This window comes from Lycorma delicatula, chromosome 6 (assembly GCF_047948215.1).
Source record: "Lycorma delicatula isolate Av1 chromosome 6, ASM4794821v1, whole genome shotgun sequence".
Classification (NCBI taxonomy): Eukaryota; Metazoa; Arthropoda; class Insecta; order Hemiptera; family Fulgoridae; genus Lycorma; species Lycorma delicatula.
The window spans coordinates 118264253-118288807 of NC_134460.1; the positions used below are offsets into that span (position 1 = coordinate 118264253).

At 29.2% G+C, this 24555-nt stretch overlaps 1 protein-coding gene across 2 annotated transcripts in view; it reads left to right on the forward strand.

The window, feature by feature from the left end:
• The window catches only part of Rab10 (RAS oncogene family member Rab10), a 41769-nt gene extending 27039 nt beyond the window's left edge, over positions 1-14730 (forward strand). The window contains exons 5-6 of one of the 2 annotated variants that reach the window (XR_012756713.1): positions 930-2422; positions 11763-14730. Coding sequence is in view for 1 of the 2 variants with exons in the window: in XM_075368422.1 (XP_075224537.1) it covers positions 930-1115 (186 nt within the window). In the remaining variant the exon portion in view is untranslated. Of the gene's footprint in view, positions 1-929 lie in introns of both variants that reach the window. The other variant, XM_075368422.1, reaches the window with a different exon arrangement.
• The last annotated feature ends 9825 nt before the right edge of the window (positions 14731-24555 follow it).

A 24555-nucleotide genomic window follows, 5' to 3' on the forward strand; every position in this document is an offset into this window, starting at 1 on the left:
TTTTCTTTTTTTGTAAATAAATTTATAAATTGTAAATAAATTTATTGATATAACAAAATAGTTTTTGGTGAATTAAGGTCCATTGTGGGGTAATTGTTTATATTAACTACGTTATAAAAATTACAGCCTATGCGCTGGTTTTTTCCCATTACTTGACAGTTCATCATAGCTTTGGATGTATTAAGCTGTATCAGTTTTTACAAATTAGATTGATAACATTATTTAAGAAGGTATATTTGATAAACTAATTTACAGACTACCTTTCAGATGATTTGAAATGTATGCAAAAAAACCGATCATTAACGTTGAAAAGATGATAATTTAAACTTTTTAATTTATAGATGTTACATTTTAAATTTATTTTATATTCCACATGATTTCTGATCTGATTAAAAAAAGTGTCGCATAAAATCTTGCTCTGTTTTTTTGAAATCTACAAAAATATCTTGATTAATTAATTGGGATGAAAAATAGAAGGTTATGAACTCGGAAACAAGCAACTAATCTTGAATAAGACAAGAACTGCACATTTTGCAACCTGACTGTTCTATATTGCCTATAACATTTTGGGGAATAGCATCCCTTTAGAATTAACTTCTAAATGTGTCTTGAATCTTGATTTTGGTAAAATTAGAACAGAAGGATTGATCAGTAACATATTATTAGCAAACTTGCCCTTAAAAGGCAGTAGTCTTGTTTAAAACTCCCAGTAATCGATCTCATTATTTCCAGATTCTAAATTGTATACTGAATTATCTCTTTTATTACCTATTTTTCTGTGCGACTGGATTCTTATCCTGTTTTGTATACATTTTTCTAATGTGCTGTGATTTTGAAACCAGTCGTGCCTTTTCAGTATATCTGAGAATCGTATCTTAAAATAGATAATGATTAATGAATTAACAATAAACTTTCTGTTTTTGTTGCAGATTGCTAGAGAGCATGGTATAAGATTTATGGAGACCTCGGCTAAGGCGAACATCAATATAGAACAGGCATTTAATGATCTGGCTGAGGCAATTTTAGTTAAAACTGCAGGACGGGATCTGATTGAAACGCCGGATCGGGTACAAGTGGACAGGAGGGTTGATCGAGGGGGTAATCGCTGTTGTTAAGTGAATCGGTAATCTTGTTGAATTAAGCAATTTGTATGACTTTGATTGGCCAGTATGTCTAGCAATGAATTATCATCTGGCCAGCATTGTGTCATTAATTCCAACTGCAGGAACAAAAAAAAAGATAAGTTGATTGATAGGTTGTTATTTGATGGTTTGATTGTTCACTGGATGTGTCTTCAAATTTTTTTGTATCAAAATTTTAATACTCATGCGCGTATGTGTGTGTATGAGTGTGTGTATGTTTGTGTGCTTGTGTGTGTACATAAATATATATATGCTTTTACTTGTAATTATTTTATACTTATACAAGCGACTGTGACTTTTAGTGGACTTCAGTTAAGTAATTAATTTGTATGTAATAAAATGTGATGTGTTTTATAGTTTTGCTGCTCACGTGTATGCTTTATATTGGTTTTCTTTAATATAATATCAAATTCAGTTAACTACGATAACTTTTGTACATAATATGAGTTCCACATTATATATATTTATAGTCATTTTATTATACAAAATTTATGGTATGAAAAAATTGTTTATATCAATAGATTTGTTATGATTGATTATACTGTCAGTTTCATGGTGATATTACTGAGCACATACCAAACTGAAATGAACATAAATAATTTTTTATTGTTCACTTGTTAATTAATTTAAAGATATAGTTCTGGATAAGTTACCATAGAATGTTTATGATGCCAATTATTAAGTAATGTCATCGATAATGACAAAATAGATTCATTTTATTTGTTATTCAAGCCGCTGTCAGTAGGAAATAGTATAGTTAAATTAAATCGAGGTGGACTAAATAATGTGCTTATTTTATACATTAATTAGAACCAAGAACGAATCTGTCGTGGAAGATTTATTGAACAGTATGTTTTCAATCATAAAATATTAGCTATAAAATTCATGGATTCTTTATAAGGTATTGTGGTAATCTTGTAGATTTTGCATTCTGTATGCATTTAAATACTTGGTTTATTTCAATTAATTTTATTGTAATAATTTGTGACTATATACTTCATAGTTTTTTTCAGTTGCTGTACTGTTACTATTTGTGAGATATACCATATTTTAATCAACAAAAAAATTATTGCTGGAGATTAGTGACATAGTTATTACTGAGAGATCTATGATGAATTAGGATTGACAAGATTCTGGTATTTATTTCTCTGCTGAATTTTATCTACGTAATTTATTTACCATTAGGATGGTCACAGTCATCTAAAGTCTGTTCATCAACAAATCCCCAGAAACAGAGTAAAACAAATGCATGCAATGTAATGTTCATGTGAATTGATACGGTATGTTACCTAGTTCTAAAGGCTATTGTATAAATTTTTCTGTTTTTTGTACTAGAGCTTTAATTTTCATTTTTATTTGGTAAGAAATTAGAAAAAAAACTTGTGGATTACTGATGCTACTTTTTTAAGTGTTATTTTATGAAAATATTTATCCAATTTTGATAATAAAATAACTGCAACATTTTCAGTTACCAACATTTATTTCCTTTTATTTGGTTTTTTAATTATAAAAAGTATCAGGAATGTAATAATAAACAACTTATTTTCCTAAAAAATGTAATTATTATTCATAAATATAATATAAATGATATTATTAATTTGTTGTTACGTCTAAGTTATTAAGTTGCATCTAAGTTGGTAAAAACATCTAAGTTACTATTACTACTTGTTCTCTGCTATTGTCAGTACTGTTGTCAGCATTTATTATAAACTATTCCTATAACATCTTCCAACAATTATCCACTTCACATATTTTTCTGCTATAGTTAGAGCAACCCTAACTTGAATTATTTCAACCCCTAACTTTAGAGTTGTTCGGCTCTAATTTAAGTTCATGGTGATATGATGGTCTTTTTAGTCGTTGTTTTGTATTTAGCTATTTCGTCAATAATGTATATATTACCATGAAAGACTGATATCTGGCAAATGTCGATATTCTCTGGTGAATGTCGACTCATACCAGATACGTCTGAAAAAACAAAATATTTGCTAAAAATAATTATTTCTCTCAACACTGGCAAGTGGTTGACATTCAGCATGCACTCATGGTAAAAGTCTAATAAAAATATTTTTATTACATTAAGACAAAAATGCAACTTCTTGCAAAAGTTGCACTGGAGTCTCTCTTACTTCTACAACTGTATCTATTCATGTAACACTTCTTTTTGCAATTAACAGCTTGTGTAGCCTTGCCCTCCACTACTCAAATTAGTTGCAGCTGCTTCTCTCAGCAACATTTCTTGAGAAGAAATCTCATCTATAAAAAGTAGTAACTTTTGTTTAAAGATTAAAAACTGTTTATAGGTATAAAGCTGTTTGAGGGTACAAATTTTGTTTGCTAATTTATAAAAGTTGGAGTCTTCTATTCCAACAACCACCACAACATATTTTGGGCATCTGTACGTCCATGGTCAGCATCAGGAACATGTTTTCATACATTATCACCAAATTGAGTAGGAGGAAATTTTCTTTTTGAAGTTCATAACTTTAAGTAGAATATTCTGTTTTGTGGCTGCTCTTTTTATAGAAATAAATTTGTGTCGTTCAGTCAGTGCTTGATATGAAGACTTGGTTGATAGGTTGCTACTCCTGTTCAATATTTTCCTTTAGAGTATGGCTATCAGTATGGTCCTTGCTCAGATTTTCTTTACAAGTATTAACAATTTCTTGCAGCTGTTCTTCGGTTTCAATATTTGCAATTTACTCTCCAGGCAGAGAAGATGATACTATGCCTCCTGTTTGGCATTAAAACCTCCTCTTTGGCTTCATAAGGACTTTGGCATATTCCTATGTGATATGTTGTTTTCTTGGCAAGTTGAACAAAGGTCAAGCGATCTGACCATTTATTTGTATTGATATCATGCAACCATGCACAGTTTACATATTCTGTACATCCTGATTGGCCTTTTTAACTCAGCCTTGCATTTGACTATGACAAGGCTTTCCGTGAACTATCTTGACGTCTTTCCATATAGCACATAGTTCGGATATGACTCGATTGCTGATTTCTCTACCATTATCAGAATGCAATATAGCTGGAGTATCAACTATTAAAAATATTTGAAGAAGATGATCGATACTTCTTGTCTGATGTCGTAAGTGGACAAACTTCATTAAATGGTCTTCATGTACCTTTATAAACTTGTATTTGCCATCCATGTGTGACTGCAGGTCTACCGGATCGACTTGGAATCTAGAGTTTAACTCCGAACCATTGTTTCACAATACCTTTTTTTAGGTGTGCTGTGTTTCATTTGACGTTGTTAGCATAAATTTAAATACAACGTTACAACTTAATATGTAATATTTTTGTATTTAACTTGGAATTCTTTGAGCATATGTGTTCTTCCTCATGGCCTATTCTGATTGAGTTTCGGATAGTATACTGAACATTATTGGTAACATAATACTGTATTTTCATTGTTTTAATTACACAATTAACTTCCCATCATTAATTATTAAAATGTCAAAACATTTTTAACTATTTGTGATCCAAAGATATACTGCATTTAGTTTTAGCAAATCACTTCAGAAAGTATTTTAGAGTGCTTTTCTTGAGGAAAGTAAACACAATTGTCTTCTCATTTACTTGCAATTATGCACATAACTTTTCAAAAAAATGATTACAGTTCACTGCAGCAGCCATTAAATATAAATTAAGGTATCAGATTAAAAAATAAAAATTAAGGAAAGCAAACATTATATTCCTCGGCAAACCTTGCATAAGACTGAACAACAGCAGAGTGTTAGAGAGTCTAGAACCCTATCAGGATGACTCCCACCAGATCTTATCTGTGTTTGTCGACATATACCGATGAAGGTCCAAATGTATAGCAATATAAGCAAATATTTCAGTTTTTCACCAATGGGACTAATGATATGTGTCGACATTCACCGGAAAATATTAATATTCTCTAATTTCAGTCTTTCATGGTAACATACTTAGGATTTTGGTCTGTATTTCTTTACTATGTAGTAACTACCTTATTAAAATATTTTCTGCAAAGTATATTTTTATGTAGCATAAATGTACATGTACATGTAACAAGCAAACCATGTACATGTACACGTACATGGTTTGCTTGTTTTATTGTCTAAATTTGTGACGCTGATTTTATTAATTCATTTTGTCATAATTAAAATGAAAGTGTAACTTGATGTGAGGTTATAAATTATTAATTAACAATAATAAATTAAAAACAAGAAAAGCATCTGCTGTTTCTCTGGAAGTGTGTTGCAGCTATTAGAATATAAGAAAATCACAATATGATCTTTTGAAGAATTCAACCAAGGAGTTATACTCTTTAAAGCCTGTGAATTATTATGCAAGTTTTTAAACCTATTACTGTTGAATAGAGAGTATGTCAGTTAGGTGTTTAAGCATTTAACTGTTTCTTGTAGTATTGTATTAACATTTTTAAAAAGAATATCTTCATTTATGCTTAATAAAAATGGCTAGTTCATAAATAATATATATTGCTGGAAGGATAATCAATTTATTTTTGGAAATTTAAATTCTTGCATGCATATATTAATCTACTATGCCAAGAATTCTTGCCTTTTTTGTTTGAAGTTTAAAAAGTACTCTCACTGTAGGAAAGGGAGACTGACTTATTTAATCTTGCCACCAAAAGGAAGTATCTGTTGTAAACCTTCTTAGTTATCTTGAAATATGAAGATTTTTTTTCTTGTATAATGCTTTATTATAATGTATGTTATACATTTTAAGACTTATGTATAATTGAATTTGTTTTTAGTCGTCAACCATAAATTTTATATATTAATTTTAATTGAATATTAGTAAATTTATATTCAACATGAATAATATGAATTACACTTAAATTATATATATTTATAGAAATAAACAGATTTTTTTATTTCAAATGAATGTTCCTCTGAAAATTAATGTAGTAAAAAGGTGAGGTCAGAAAAAATACAACTAAGTTTTGTTTAATAAAAATTTTAATTTATAATACTTTTCAGAATGAGATTAAATAAAAAAAATGGATATTTATCTTGTTATTATCGTAAGAAAATAGGCTATAAAAATTAAAGTATGTATTTATAAAATTAAATAAATATAAACATCATTATAAAAGAACAATTGTATTAAAACAGGAAATTGTACTTTATAAAATTTTTTAATTATGAAATTTTTAAGTAAAAAAATAATTTTAAAATCAATTCTCCAGTAATATCTGTTTGTGCTATTCCTATAAATTGCTAAAATATTTTGGAGATGTTACGAGTAAAAACTATAACAATGACTCATCACAAATAACCATACATTTCTAATATTTTAAAAGAATGTAAAGTTTATTTCCCCCAAACAGCTAATTTTTTTTTCTTGTAATTATTTTTAATTTAATTAATGTGTATCTTTCCTCAACTATTGATTGCAGTTCTCTTTCTCAGTAATCTGTCATTTCTCATGATGATCACTTTAAAACTATGAAATTAATGTTTTGAAAACTCAAAATAATATAATCAATATCTAAGTAAAGTCAAAAGAAATTTAAAAAGCTCAAATAAAGAAGATAAACAAAGATTACAAGGAAAGTACGTCATACATATTTTAAAAATGAAAAAATATCTGAACAACTGATATGCCAAAATATATATAATTAAGAAAGTTTTAAAATTTCTGATTCATCTTTTATTTTCTCAATTTTTATGTTATTGTTACTTTTTTTATGCAGAGAGGACATGTGAAAGAGTATCAAAACACATACAATGTTGAAAAATGAAGTGAGAGTTTTTTTTTTTGATCGTGTGTATACAATTATCATATAGCTGCATAAATGTGATCCGTCCATGTTTATATTTTATTTTAATCTTCGAAAATCTATATGATGGTAGGAATAAATGGTATGATTCCCCCCCCCCCCGTAATGTAATTTACATTTAAACTTACCTATTTTGTCTTGCATCTTATGGTTAGAAGTGAAACAAATCAGTTTCTGAGTAGTTGACATTTATTGAAAAAAATGATCCAAAATTCATAAGATATTAGAGATTTCTTTACAACACAAGTTCTTAAGTTGGAAGGCAAATTGTTAACAAATAAAAAGAAGGAATGAGCAGGAATTGAAAAACCTGTATGTAATGCCCAACAAAATATACTGGATCTATTTGTACTACTCCTATAAATTGTTGAAATCATTTGGAGATGTTGTGACTCAATAACATGTCATAATAATGACATGTCACGAATACCATACATTTCTAATGCCCAAAATAATGTAGCTTATATAGTAAAAAGGCCAGTGCCTAGTGTGACAAATTTTACAGCACATTGAAGATCCCTTTGATCCATCCAAACCCTATCTTCTGTAGTTATTTTTATTAAACCAAAATTATAAGGATGTAGTTTCTTGACACTTGGCTTCCCTTGATAAGGAGATTTTTTCGATGTTGAAGCCTAGTAATGTCCAAGGGGGGTTAGTTAAACCAAAGATCATCCAATAATAGTGTGATTTTAGTTTACGCTAACAGTAGCATGAGAAAACCATAAGGATATAGTTATTTTTATATGTTATTTATTTTAATGTTTGCTTTTGATATTCTGGTTCTGTTGCTTTCATTGTTCTGTCAGTATATCCTTTATCCTGAAGTCATACTTTCTAGATGTTCCATCTTTCTTTATTGTAATGGTGATTGGATTAATTACTTTTACATTTTAAAATACATTAGCACATTACTGTAGACTTTAAAAAAATGCATAATGAAGTTAAAGAAGACCCCCCTTTCTCTCTGTGTGTTTGTGTGTGTGTGTGTGTTGAGAGAAAGAGAGAGAGAGAGAGAGAATATATTTCTGTTTGACAGGATTGTTTTAATTTCAAAATTCCTGATTGATCTATTGGACATTTCCCTAGTAATTATATATTATTTGTATGTATTAATTGCCATATCAGGTTTTGTTATGTTATAAACATTAAAAAAAAAATAATTAAGGAATAGTTAAACTTTTCAAGAAACCCCTATTATATATCTGAGGAAACTGCTGTTACTATTACTTCTTCAGCTATGAATTTGAATAATGAGATGGAGTAGTCATAAAGAACATTTTAATGACCGATAACTTAAATCTATCTGGTTACCAACTTACACAATCCTGGTTAGAACAACTATTAACATTGGTTCTTATCGCAGAATAATGATGTAATGCTATTATCATTCATTACACGGTTTGGTTTTTGAATCCAAGTAAATTGTGCTCTAGTCAGTGCTATTCTGAAGTATATTATTTTCCAAATTTCTTACATGTCATTTAATCCTTGCCACTGTGGGCATGTGTAAGCAAGATTACAATGTTAAACTCATAGGGTTGAGGATACAATCTTTGCCTATATTTCATATTCCTATGCTTAGCTATAGATGCTATAATACTATTTTTTTCATGTAACCTATTAAAAATATTGCATATTGCATAATTTTATTAACTTCTGAAATGTGATTTTCAACATATGATCATACAACAATAAACTTGTATAACTTGTTCATATTCATTATAGGTATTTATAATGCTAGTGCAGTAAGTATTAATTTGAAGGGAGAGGGAGTAGTGCCGCTTAATTTTCATCCTTCACTGATGAATTGTATCAGTTACGTGAAAATTTGTAAAGCCACTTTTACTGCATGTTTAAAATTATAGTAATTATTTAATTATACACCACATACCTATTGTTTTGGGAATAAATATCATTATTTTTATTTATTTATTTGAGTTGATAATTTTTGAGTTGAGACTTAGGTGAAATCATTATAAGGTATTTATATCATAGTAGACATAATCTAAAAGATTTTTAAATTAATATGGTAATTAAGTTTCTATATTGAGAAATAAATGGGAATAAATCAAATTACATGCAATATAATATATATGAATTTGTAAAAAAATAACGGTAAATATTGTGTAGTAAATAATTAAATTAGAAATGACTGATTATTATTTAAAAAATGACAAAAAATATTTGTCGTAGTTTATTTGTCAACGGTTATTGTAATAGTGATACCAGGTTCATATAAGCAAGTTAGTTCCCCCAAACAACTAATTTATTTTGTCTTGTAATTATTTTTAATTTAATTAACATATATCTTTCCACAGCTGTTGATTGGCGTCCTTGTTCTCATTGTCATTTCTTGTGAAGATCAATTTAAAACTATGAAATTAATTAATTTCTGCTTTGCATGTGTTAGTAGAATTTATATATGTTCATAACCTAGTTCTCACTTAAAGAATGAATTCTTCGCCTTCAGTTATTTCCATAAATTAACTGTTTTAGTTTTTCCTTTTTTTGTCATCAAAAACAAATTTTTAATGGAAATTTTATTACTTTATCTTTTTTCCCATTTTTTTACTTTTTTTTCTTAAAAAGAAGTCGTTAAAAGACATTATAGTGGTACAATTTTACTTGTTCTTATTAATGAATAATTAAATATATCTTTTTAATTGCAGTGTAAATGTTTTAGAGTATAATAAAGTGAAAAATATAATAATGATTTATGAAGCATTTAAATTATGTACCAAAAAACTTTTTTTTTTTTTTTTTTTTTTTAGAAAGAAAAATTGTCAAATTAGATAGATAAAATGTTTTAAATAAATAATAATTATCTTCGTTCAATAAAATATACATGATTTTGTAGATTGCAGGTGTAAACTGTAAAACTTTAAAACAATACTGTGTGTGCACGAAAACATAAAAAAGGATTAAAAAAACTATTTTATTCTAGATTAAAATGTATTATGAATTAACATTTTTTAACTGTAAAGAAAAAAATTTTGCTGTGTTATTTACAGATTACTTTTTAGTGGTGTAGTATCTCATAACTTTTGGTATTATTAGGTGGACTATTCATTTCCTTTGGATGTATCCCACCACACTTCTTATACCATTATTACTTGTCCTGTTGTGCGTTGTGGCATATCAACACATTAATTCTTAACCGACTGTTTGACTACATTATTTACATCAGACAATTCTTACCTTTATATGTAAAAACTTCATTATAAATTTTTAGCATATTAATGATGATTTTTTTTCACATTCAACATTTTACATCATATATTCATATTTTAGAAGTTGGCCGTAAATTATTTTTTTTAACTTTTGCCTTTATTAATTGTTGACTCTTTTCATCTGCACTGTTCCTAAAAGATCAGTATTTCTCTGGTTCAGCTGCACTGCGAGTTCAGGGCTATGTAACAGTTGTCTGTGTAAACACAGTAACACTTATCTAGGAATCCATTTTCCAAAACTAGAATCACTGCATTGATCGAGTGTCCACAGCCATGATTTCTTGTTATTCTGTTTACCTATATACAAAATAATATTTTGAATGTATCCAGATGAAAATTCACATACTATGTAAGATTTGATCACGTTGTCTGTATTCTGATAAACTGGTGAAAGCTTAGTTTGAAATTTTTTTACAGATATAATCAAAAATCACTTTATTTTTTATTATTAGTAGCTGAGAATTATTAGCAAAATGCAAAAGTCAAGAAAGTAATTTTACCCTGCTGAGGAGCATAGAGATGAAATTCCTGATGTTGAAAACAATTTTGTGTTTTTATAATATTCATCTAATTTGGGCTTCCATACAAGGTCATCTATCATGTAAACTGCCAATAAAATGAATATTTCATCTTTATTTGTTGGTTTCCAAGCCTTGAGATGTGAAAGAAAACACTTGCAGAAATATAAAATTCTTTCTGCATATAGGTTACTCTCTTTGATGAACAAATCTCTTCTAAATGTTCATCTGTTACAAATAATCTAAGTAATTCATAGGGGTTTACTGTAATACATTATAGGAACATTAACATCAGGTATAGCAGTAAACATTTTAGGTACACAAAATTTGCTGGTATAGTGGTTGTTTATATAACTGTAAATAACCTTTGTTTTATGTACAACCTCAATTACTGGAACATTATCTTCCATGATAATGTTCCATCATGTTTCATCATCAATGATTTTGATTTTTACAATTCAATATCTTCCTCATCCTCAGTTACAACATATCGGTCACTATTAAGAGTCACCATCACTAGAATCTGATCCAAGCAGACAAAAGGTCTGCAATGTCTATGTTTCACTACCCCAACCATTCTCACACACTCATTTAAGATACAAAAAAAAGTATCCCAAAAAAACAAAAATAATTACTAATCAGCTCGTATGAAGTAATTCGTGCAAGACAGAACTCAACTGTATGTAAATAAAATATTTCACAATCATTAACCAAAAAATCGATGAGAAAATTGACCTTTTTGATAGTTATTCACTTAAGTTATGTAGTGCTTCAGAATTTCGTGTAAAAAAGAGGAACTAGTCTGGCAATCAAATATATTGTTGTTAAGTGAACCAAATTAGGCAAAAACTGATAAATTTAAATCACATTTGGACTTCCTTTTTCTACACATGTGACTGACATAGTATAACTGTTAAGGGGTTGAGCTTTTATTTTATTGTGAAAAAAGTTCTTAACTGTAATTCTACTTTTTTTAAGAAAAATGTTGATTGAATAGGATTATTTACTTCTTGCTGATATTGTTTTGTCTTATTGTGAACTGATTTATTTTACATAATTACAGCTTATTTAATTTTTTTTATAGACAACTGGATAATGAGAGTTACATAATTTCATAGTTTATGATCTACAAACCAGTAATCTGTAATTATAAGTTTTAAGATTATAAGTCATAATCCTGTATAATTAGAAGTCATACGTTTTTAAATCTGTTGGTAAAAAAAAAGCAAGTGGCATAAATGTTTATTTTCTATACTTCAGAATCTTATAAAAATTGTCCATGATTAGGTCTTGAAGAAGGCAACTACAGCAGTTCTAATTACTTCTAGGTTGGGTCTTTTACCACAATTAAAACTACAGAATAATCAGTTTGCTATAGCCAAAAATAGATTGTTGTTTCTGTTTTTCTTTCTTCAAAATCAGTTGATTTCTTCTTTTCAGAAAATTAGTTTTTTTTAAAATAATGTGATTTTTATTTATAGAAAATATATTATAGGTTTTTCCTGATTTTATTAACTTTGAGGATATGGTTTAGATGGATCATTCAGGATTGTTTTAAGTGTTTTTGATTACCATAAAATGATTATTTATTTGAAGGGAAAAGATATTAAAGTTATTTTAGATCAATTTTATATTTTTTAATAAGATAATAATATGCTATGGTTGTGCAAGGTCATTTTCATTTGTGTTCAAACCAGTTTATATGTATATAGTACACACACAACTACACACAGGTATAATGCTTTGAAAATATTCAATGGAAAACATTCTGTGTCTATTTGAATTGTATTTACTTCAAATTACTAGCAGTAAAGTAATGAAGAATTCAGCTAGCAATCATTCAAATTATGCTGTAATTTCTTGACTGATGTGTTTGGTGTAAACATTACTTTTGTATTAATGATTTTTATAGATATTATATTTATTTGGTTATAATGTATTTGACTAATGTAATGATATTTGTAATGGACTGCAGCATACTGATTTTATAATTGTTACTTTGAGTGTTTTGTTTGTTATTATATGTTTAAAATCTGTTGCCTAAAGTATAAAGTAATGTTTTAAGCAAATTAAATTTATAAAAATTATTTTTTTTCCACTTATTCCTTTATTTTTCCTCCAAAGAAGAGAAGTGTAATTAGAGCAAGTGATTTTTATAAGTAATTATATTCTACTGCTGGGATTCAATTTGCTTGTCTATTTATTAACTGCAAATTATATGTATGCATGTATTTTTTTTCACTAATTTGTTATTTTTTCATTTATAAGTTTATGTATAAATTTTATTATGTATATTGTGTTTTATAATTTAGAAGCTTAAACTTGCATAAAAGTTATTTACACCATGCATGCAATGTTAATTTAAAAAATAAGTAAGTTGTATAGTTCACTTTAGCTTATGCAAGTGTTGTTTTGTGCTGTAGACTGGAAGTATTATCATGGTGGTACATTTAATGTCAATGTCAGCCAGAATAATCTGATTGATTACAGGTTTTTTTATACTGTAAAACACTTCAACAAATACAAATCTTGCTTAAATTTCATTTAAGAGTATTGTTTCTATTTTAGTAATACAATAGCTTGTCTTATTTGTGTTTTAATTAAATTTAAAAGAGCAAAGTCAACAAGCTTTTTTTTATAGAGGTAACTGTTCTTTCTATGTTGAAAAGTTACCATGAAGTGCCTAAATTATAATCAGTTTTTAAACCACAGTTTCCTCAAGCGGGATAGAGTAAACCTATTAAAAAATATTCAGAACAATATTTCTGTTATTTCACTACTGAAGATGTATATAAAAATAGAATATATAAGAAAAATGTTTTTACTGTGTAATTTTATCTATTTTGTGACAGATATACATAGTAAAAAGAAGTAATGTGTTTAAAAAAGAAGTAATGTGTTTAAAATTCAATCAGAAGAGATACCAGAGTTTTAATTTTAATTTGCTTTCCTGAAAAAACCTGACAAAATAAATTAAATACAATTTATTTAGTAAAAACTGTTATTTAGTTCGTTTTTAATATTACAGACATAACCAATGTTTTATAATTGTATTTCAGATTGAAAACTATTAATATGTAATATGGTGTGTGTCTTCTTCATAGACAAATCCATCCTTAGATGTAGACACATACAGTGGATATGGTATTCATTGTTAAAATTATTACATTGTTTATGAAATATCAGATTTACCACATTCATTGGCTATGTATATAAAAATCATTACTACTTATACCATGCACATCTTTTGTCCTTAAAAATTATGAATAATTAATAGTGTGGTTTAATGTAATTTCTAAATATCATTAAATTTAATCATCAGCAGTTTTGTGGATGATAAATTGCCTGATTTTAGTTAGTGTGTTTGGTGATGCAAATAACTGTCTTATTTTTTGTTAATTGTTATGATTAAATTTGGTCTGTACATGTTTTTTATACTTGTAGAATAATCCGTACTGGGGACTGGGGATATTTATTGCTTTTCCTTTGATTTGTTTTGGCAGTTACCAGTCATAACTAGAATTGAAATTTAGTTTCATAAATTATATAGTTGTTTAACAATGATCTTTTATATGATGATTGAAAGAAATGATAAAAAATAAAATATAATAATGATTAAATAATCATTTAAACATGATTAAAAGAAAGTTGCTGTTTGAACAATTTTTGAAAGAGAAGTACATTCTGGCTTGACATTAATAATTTTATGATTTTTAAAATTGTTCAACAAAAGGGAAAAATTCTAATACTGATGGGTCGATATGCTTTGTATTTTGTTTTGTTATTATCTTGTATTTGTATATGTGCGAGAATATGTTGTTTATACACTAGACTACAAAGAAAACTTATACTATATGAGGATAAAAAAGTTTATTAAAGGACTATTAATATTTTATATTTGTAATATGCACAAAATAGTATTTATAGTAATTAATTTATTTTTGCTTGTATTATTTTTATATAAATATATATATTTCTGTCTATAAATGAACAACTGAACTTGTAAAATATTATTTCAAGTATAAATAAAATGAGTTGTAAATTTTCATATATTTTATGTGTTGTTTTAATCACTTGAGTGTATTTGTGGTGTTCATGATATTACATATTTATATCACATTATTACTTAATGAGTGTATGATTAAATCATACTATATTTTATAAATCATACTCGATACATTTTACATAATACTGTAATTACTATTACTGGCTTTACTAATCTTTCAACTTTTAGTTGAATTTTATAATTAGCAAAAATGTTTCCCCAGGCCTTGAAAGTAAGGGAAGGTTTGTCACCATAAGTCCAGGGAAATGTATTGAAATTTTTTTAATGTTGGACTTTTGTATTGTGTATATATATATATCTGGAAACTCAAGATCTAGCATGACTGCTTAATTCCTGCTCATCATCCCCCGACAGGATGCTTGATTAGAATGGCATCCTTTCAGACTAAATCTGCCATAGAATCAATGAAAAAGGTGGATCCTGTCCTGAGGATTACTCTTTCTGAATAGCAGAGATTAAGTAGTCAAAAATGGTCTTTCAGTGGATAGCTGCACACTGTGGGGTATTAGGTAATGAGCAGGCTGATAAAATTCCAAAAGTAAACATGCACTCAGTCCAAGTTCCCACTCACTCTGACCAGATACAGGATGGCAGCTGCCAGCATTCTCAGATTGACTTTGGTAGAAAGATGGAGAACAGAGGACACAGGTTGACAACTATGTGAAATTTAGCTGAATATCTGAGCAGAATGTGCTCCAGCAATTCCTCACAATCTTTTAAAAGGAATCTGAGATACTGTCCATTAATAATGCGAGTGCTAGCCACTGAATTTCACATAGTGAAATAGTGAGAACCTACTGTGATTTGGCTTTATCCTGGAATGTATCGAGGGGAATTGCCACATTTGTGGCTAGCACTCGCATTATTAATGGACAGTATCTCAGATTCCTTTTAAAAGATTGTGCTGGAGCACATTCTGCTCAGATATTCAGCTAACAGTGTGTGAGAAGCTCTCTGAGATCACATTACAGAGGAAGGGACCTTAACAATCCTGAAAAATAAACAATTGTGGGCCCTCATCATTGCAGCATACCATGGACATCGGCTTGCTCAAATAAGTACTAAATGTTAAACAAACTTTTTTTAATTTTCCCTCAAAGTCTAAAAAAAATTATTTGGCTTAATCTCGGTTCTTTATTCAGACATTGATTTTGCTTTATTTATTTAGTATGACAAAAATTCCTCTTATAAATTTATAAGTTATTTTTCTTCTTATGAAAGAGAAGAAAATGTTAAACCTATTCAATAATTACTGCCTTTTTGTTTGGGCTAACCAGTGTTTTAGAAAAATATTAAAGCTCCAGATAAACTCCAACCCCTTGTCCATGCTTCTAACTTCTATACGTCCAAGACTGGCAATGAAATTGTACCAAGGGACAAACCTTCACTTATGTCAGGCAATGGGGCAAAGGTTTTGCTCTGGAGTTCCCTGTGGAGTATGGGATTAGTGGTCCTGAGCTGGTGCAGTTTTGCTTCTCGGTTTTGCTGTATACAGCAGGGATGGAGGCATGACCATTATCTGTTTTTGCTGATGCTGGGCGGAGTGTGGATGGAAAGTGCTTGTCCTTCTTCCTGGCTGTGAAGGTGTACGGCTGTGAGCTTGCTTTGCCGAATCCAGTGTGAGTCAATCACTTTGGCCCTTGACATCCACGAGGTGATTACCCACCTTGACAGGTGGGTAAGGGTATTGGAGCCCTTACAGCTATATGTGAACCCTGAGATGTCGGTATCTGGATTTGGCAGTACCTGACTCCCCAGGCCAGGTTAAGGTAAGACTGGAATCTCTATCCCGTTAATGTTAAAATTACCTAATTTATGACTCATTATTTCACAGACTAATAGCAATAAGAGGATAAAACTTGTGGAGAATGTTTCTTAATTTATTTTGACATGAACCTCTAGATAGTTCCTATAAAGACTTGCTAATATTGTGATCTATTGGCAGCATCAGTTCAAATCATCACTTTTGCTCTAAAAGAGCAAACTATGAACATTTGTTCAAAAAATCCTTCACACTCAGATAGAAAACCCTTTGCTTTTACCCTAGAGGTTACCTAGTATCCCGATCTCAATTGATCTATTTGATTGGCTTAATGTCTTCCATGGCCATCACCAAGCAGGACTTTATATAGCTTAGCAGCACTTCACAGTCATCATACCAAAAAAAAACATAATACATGTCGCTAAAAAGGATTTTCTTTCTGATAGAAATCATAACCAACTCAAGATTTAGGCGTGTACAAGATTGGAAGATGTACGTGGACTTGTATCGGTTTCACAACCGAAGCAAATTGTCATGACTGTTTGCCTGCCCACATTATTCCCTCTAAGAAACTTGTAATATCTGTTTATAAAAGAACTACTTCGCTCTTCACAGAATCAATTTCTTATCATTTAAAGGACATCTGCATATTCTAGTCATGAAATCAAAGTCTTCTTACCAAAATGAAAAAAATATATAGTGTTCGAAATAAAAATATCTCATCTTCTGGTTGTAATCTTTGAAGTTACAGTTTTCCATTTTATAATATACTGTAAAGGATATTCCATATTATATTTCCATATAATATGGAAGATACAAGGATAAGAAATAAAAATAAATATGATAAGATTGAGTAAAAAGATTAAATACTTATCAATAAAACAATAGAAAACAAAATGAAAAAATCATGGGAAAGCATGAACATATGAAACACATTTTAAAAATAATAATTACAAAATCTAAAATACACAGACTAAATATTTAATTTAAACTTTTTAACTTTTGTAGTTAAATAGAGCTTTAAAAAACTATAGCTTTGTTACTAAAATTTTATCTTGGTTAAACAAATGTCTGGCACATTGTATATGAATGAATTAGCAATTTGTAGAAAAACTGTTTTATTAAAAGTACTGTGACAATGACCAAGAAGTATGATCTCACACCTTGGAAGAAAAATATTAACAATAAAGTGCATTTTCCTCCATATCATTGCTTGTTTAACAAGAGAAAGTTTTTAAAGATTAATGGTAAAGAGATGTGTTTGTGATCAAATCTTTATTTCTATTTCTTTCCCATCCAACTCTTTCAGAACTTTAGATTGGATATTTTAATTTATTAAAATTATTAATTTTTGCTGACAAAAATTTTTCATTTTTTTTCTCTATATTTTCTTCCCTAGGAGACAATATCTTAACAATTTTTTCTGACAGATTTGAATTACATATTTTTTTATATTTTCCTACGCAATTCTCTAAAATTAAAATTTATATTTAGAAAGAATGCTCTCATAGAAGAAATAATTTTTCATTCTATTTCTGTTTTATCACTCTTTCTTCCAAGGATCTCAAAATTGTTCTGAGTGTTAGTAACTTTTTTTAATTTTGCTGCGTATTAAAATATTTTTAAGATTAATTTTAAAAGCTGTTTGGTTTTTCAGTACAAATTTAGTCATAATTATTTTATTTTATACATTCTACTTAGTTTATATTTATTTATACTTTAATTAATATTTCAAACTATTGTACATTTTACTGTTTAGGTTAAAAATGGTGCTATACTTCTCTTTTTCATATATCATAATTAATAATCCACGTATTTGAAAATAAGTATCCTTATGGATTAATTTTTGTATATTTATTTATAAATATACAAAAGTGTATTAATTGTGTGTGGCTTAATTGTTTTGTATTTTTAAAATACAAATAACATTTTTTATAAATATCATCGTTTAAGAAAACTCAATACCATAACCCAATTTCATGTTTTTTTTTAATCTTCAACTTTTATATACTGTGCTTTTTGTTTGCATAATAAATATTATATCACTTAACCACGGGTGGTTGGTTACATTCTCTATTGCTACTTGTAATTTGTTTGATGTTAGTTTTCAAATGTATATTTTAATTTTTCCATTATTCTTTTTACTTTCACTACTCCTAAAAATAATTGAGTATTATAACCAAAAAACAACAACTTAATCACCAAACACAGTAACAGAAAAACCTAAAAAAACTAATACAATATTTGACTTTTGTGGGATTCTGCATCATCAGTATATAATTCTACAATTATATCAACAAAAAAAAGAAAATTGTTTTTAGATTTTTCTTATACTGTATTTGGTGGTATAATACTCAGAGATTATTATACAATCTTCATCTGTTTCAGCAGTTAAGTTACTTATTTAAAACTTTAATAATGTTCATTTTATACCGTTAGTTAATATAAAATTATGGAATGTCAAATATATCTATACTGTGTTAAAATATGAGTTTGATATATTCCATAGAAAATGATTTGTTGGACTTTGGTGTGAGTATTTATAATATAATTGAAGATATAGGATTTCCATTTGATTGACTTGTTTGCTATTCTAAAATTTATCTGTGAAGAGAAAATAGATTTTTCTGGGTATACATCTGAATGGCTCATCTAATATTTTAGAGTTCTCCAGATATCTAGTTCCAGTTTTCTTTTTTGATACTACTAGGCAGCTGTGCCCCTTGATCATATAATTGGTGTTCATCCTGTGGTTTATATATTCTTAGATTGCCATGCCAATATAAGAATGGATGGCAATCTTTATACTGTCATGCAGTCTGATTAGATCTGCTGTATTTAAATCAGTAATTTCATCCTCTGATGTACTGTTTAAATTAGACTAAACAAAATATATCATCATTTCTGTTTAATTTATATACTTTTTAAACTTTATTTAAAAACTTTATGCTAGTTTTTATTATGTACATATATAGTTTTACAATTAACTAAGATGAAGCTATATTATAATATTAATTTACCTAAAGGTCTAATTTGTTTTCAATTTTTTTATTTTTTGTTGCCCAAGTATTATTCCTATAACAATTTATTCAAGAATATAACTACGATAAAAGATGCTACAGTTTATTATTTAACAGCAGTAAAAAGCTTTACAATTATAATTTTAGAATATTTGCACAAATATAATGTTAAAATTTACACTATCAGAATTAAGGAAATCATTATAAATCCAAACAGTCAAAAATTTTTCATTAACAGCCATTACAAAAAATATACAAACTCAATTCCTGTGTGCCCTAAATAGAGCACAAGCTATTGTCTAAGGTGTCAATATTAATGACAATGCTATGTGCTTCATGTAAAACATCAAATTTAAATAAAACACAGAAACAAAATTTTATAATTCTATAAGAATAAATTTTTAATAAACAAGTAAAATAAACTTACTATGTTGGGATTTGCGAAACAATGTACTAGGACTATGTTGCTTATGCTTCTCTCGAGTTTCACAAAAAAAATTACAATAACTCAACACATCAAAAAATATTTCTAGCAGCGATGGATACACATTACTTATAAAAATAAAGAAAATGACAATAAACATACTTGACTCAGAAGTCCCATAACTACTTAAGTTCGTAGAATCAAGTATATGTTCGTTGATGTCGATTGGCCATCTTTCAGTTGCTGCACTTACCAACTCATCATCAGTTAGTTGAATATCCAGTATTTTTGTTAAATCTATGTGTCGCGGTTCATTAGTTTGTGCGGCCTGCGTGATTAAGGTCAACGGTACCGACATTTCTGTAGGTTCTTGCATAACTTTTATTATCTCCTGAAGCTCCTTCTCATGGGTGAAGATATAATTCTTTAATTTCACACCGCGATGCGCTGCCGTAATATAAGCAGGGCGAGATCCAGTCGGCATGTCAGGTCCTTGAGGTTCCCTGGTGTTGATTCCTCTTCTTCTGTGGAACACTGCTTAACACTCTTCCTGCCCTTATCCGTCTTGCTGGTTTTAGTCAAACTGGTCCGTTCCGAAGATTCTTCCTCTATCCTCGATTTTTACTCTTCCATACCACAGAGGCACTTGAAGCTACTTCTGGTTAGTGCTTGGAGACTGTACTCCCAATCCTGAGTTTCTAGACACCCCACACGACAACTTTGGGGGGAATCCGGGGTTTTTTTGGGGAGTTAAAAAGTTTTCTTTTTGTTTAATATACTAAGTGTCTGAAAAAAACTAAAGTCTGGATTTCATAGAATGGACGTACGTTCTTTCATCCCGACTCCACTGCAGTGTTTTAGATGTCAGAGGTTCAGACATATTGCAGCGCGATACAAGAGAAAGCATTGTGGATACACATTATATCTGGATGACCTGAGTAGGGGTCCACCAATTTGTGTCAACTGTAATGAACATTACACAGCAAGATCAAGAAATTGTATGAAATACATGAAAGAAGTGCAGTACAGAAGGTAAAAACCATTCAAAAGGTCAGCTATTTGAGGCCAAAAAAACCATGCTCAGCAGATCGCCAAAGATCACGTCCTGTGCGCAGTTTACTACCATCCCTACGGCCTCCTTTAAACCAAAGGATATGATAACTGAACTGGCGCCAGTCTTAGCCAATTTAATGGAACAGATCACTAATCAGAAGATTAAGAATCGACCAATTAGGGATAGCAGCCCGAAGTTGTAAAAGATAAAAACAGACATTAATGAACGAAATAATTCATCTCAAATAAGGAATGAGCCTTTGACCAGTTCCAAGATGAAAGACAGTGAATACAAAATAGACTAAAAGCCTGAAACTTAAGTAGAAATTGCAAAAGTCCCTATGCAGAAAACTGAGAAAATAGAGATAAAAATATTAGAAAAAGAAGATTTAGGAAAAATAATAATGGAGCCCCCAAAAGCACAGAGGCCTTTAAGTGAGAGGGTGAGGGAATTTCAGCCGCCCCACTTGCTTTAACGTTTCAAAAAAAAATTAAGGGAAAATATAGTAAAAATTTGTAAAATTTATAATTTTGCATGGCCATACCTGTGTTAGAATGATTTCGCTGATGCTTTTATTTTATAAACAGCCTCAGGCACATCCCGAATTAATGTCAAAGAGTAATCGGCTAGCATGTTAGTATTCCATTTCCCTTTATAGCTGCTTTTCATCACCAAAATGTCTTGGAAACGTTCACCGTGTTCGTCATTTACGTATCCGAGGTTGTCCAGGAAAACTCCAGATGTGGGTAGAGGAAATGTATTTTCAAAGATATATAACATCCTATAGCTGTATGAAGTAAGAAGTTGATAAACAATATCGTGGTAATTGTCGAATTTTTGTTTGCCGAGAAAATTTTACCTAAGAGGGTTTTACCGAGAGGGGGTAAAAATATTTTTTTGGGTTCAGCTAAGGGCTGATGAAAAATATTTTTCCTAGCTCGGCTGTCCCATTCGCAAAGAAAACACATGTACTTAGTACAGCCTAATTGAATGCCAAACAAAATAGCTATAACTTTCAAATCACTTCATATGTTCCTCCAGCTATGGTTTTTATAATTTATTTTTCAAGAACGTCTCCTCACATCGTATGTCTCCTTCAAATTAATACCATAAGCGATTGGTATCGAAGGATATTTGTTACCGTTGTGTAGTAGAACCACTTTTAAACTATACTTAGACGAATCTATGAAAAGGCGCCAGTCCTCAGGTTTATGAACTTATCCTAAGTGCTACATAAGCTCATCAATATTTGTTCAATTAACCAAATTATTTTCATCAATAAAGTACTGAGAAAGTTCTTGTTGTCGGCTTCGAAGCCGAAATTTTTGTATTTCTTTGAAGTAAATTCCAACCTTGCAGTCTTGGTCCTAACAGTTCAGCTTCATTTTTTTATAAATTTAAATCCCTAACCAAGTCATTTAATTCACGTTGTGATATAAGATGTGGCTTACAGGAAGATAATTCAAAATCATTGTTGTCTTCTTCAGTACTACCTGATTCTTCATCGCTGCTTTCGAAACAAACATTCACAGGTGGCTCAGGAACTGGATTAATTTCACTGTGAGGTACAGGCCTGATTGCAAATTGCAATGAAGTATATTTTACAGTATGTTTAAATTTTTTAGAAATTCCAGACACACTTGTTAAACAAAAGTAACAATCGGTTAAATAATTAACGGTTACATGATCCTTTCGTTCACGCCAAACCATAGCTACACCAAATGGCAAAGCCTTCCGTGTACCTTTCAGCCATCCTCTTAAATATACACAATTAGTGCATACTATATAAGGAGCCCACGTCTTATCCTGATCACCAACTTTACACTGAAAGTACAAATGATATGACTTTTTAATTAAAAGTGTAATGTTTTTCTATTTGATTTTACGGTAAACTCACCACATACATAACAAAAGGCATCCACATCATTTACACAATTTCGAGGCATTAATGTCACTGCACTGTTAACAAATTTAAGACAGCAATAAGACTAAAAAAATTAATTCATTCCTAAATCCAATGCTTAATACAAACAACATAGCGTGTTTTCAGCTACTTGCCTTGACCTGCACAAATATGATTAATTTTGTCCATGACGGCTCACTTTTCAGTATTAGATATGATGTCATAATATGTGACTATGGTATGATATAATTCTTTGTCTAGTATTGTTTATTTATGGCTTATAAATTATGTAAACAAAGATAAACAATAAAAAATGAGGTAACAAAATACAATATAGGAGCTTAAAATGCTAACTATAACGTTAAAAAATAAAAAATTCCTTTAATTAAAATTTAAACATTTTTAAAAAATGGTGGGTGATAGGAATTCTGAGTTCATATTCGTTTTCAGATCAAAAAACAGATTAAAATCATGCATCGCATGTTAGGAAATAAAAAATATGTTTATCAGTGTTATTTTTTTATTATAAATTGTAATTGTCATATATATAAAACATTATTGAACTTGTAAATCTAAATGTAAATTCATTGTATTTTTATTAATATATGTAACAATATTAAAAGTCTATATGTAACATTATGTAATTAGTGCATGTTCACTCCGTAAGACTAATCTGTCGACAGAGCTATTTAAATACGAGCTATTTATATAATCTGCCGACCTATTTATATAGTAGTAAGGAGCCGAGTGCATCCGAAAAGAGCTGTGTGAACTGTACAGAGCCGCTGAATCGTCAGGAGTCGAGAACATCCGAACGGAGCGTGTTTCGTTAAGAGCTGTGTGAATCCGACCGTAGCCAAGTACAGCCGAACGGAGCTATCCGAAAGATTAAATTTTAAATGAAAATTAATGTTTCTCATTATCACTAAATTTTAAATAACATGAATGAAACCTGAGTCTATACATACTGCCGGCCAAAAATCGTATGATATATAAATTAAATTATTATTGTTATAAATCATGAATCGTATATTTTTTTTAAACACGATTTTTGGAACAAATACTTCAATCGAAGTATTTGAATAAATAACAAGTTTAGTTGTATAAATTGACAATAACATAATTAACATATTGTTATATAATACAATCTGTTAATTCGCTGTTTACATAATCACAATTAAACTAATTCAGATATGTAATGAGGTTCCAAATATTAAAACAATATTTATAAGTGTGTTCACAGACATTTTATAAAAATACAATCAAATGAAATTAAAGAAAACAAATGTATGAAATATTTAAATTGATAAAAAATATTACAAAGAAGAAAATATATTATTTGAAATAATAATTTGGAATGGGCAACAGGCATAATTTATGAATAGGTCTTCTTAACGGACCGTTAACTGTTTGCAAATAAACAACTGTTACAAGATTGTCAGAGCCCGGGTAAACCTGGATGACTGTTCTATGTTTCCAATGCATGAGTGGGGAATTTTCGTTGGTAAGTAATACTAAATCTCCAACACAAAGATTACGTGATAGAAAACGCCATTTATTGCGTTGCTGTAAATAATGTAAATAGTCCTTTGACCATTGTATCGAGATAGATTGAACAAAAATTTTGGAGTAATTGCCGGCGGCCTAA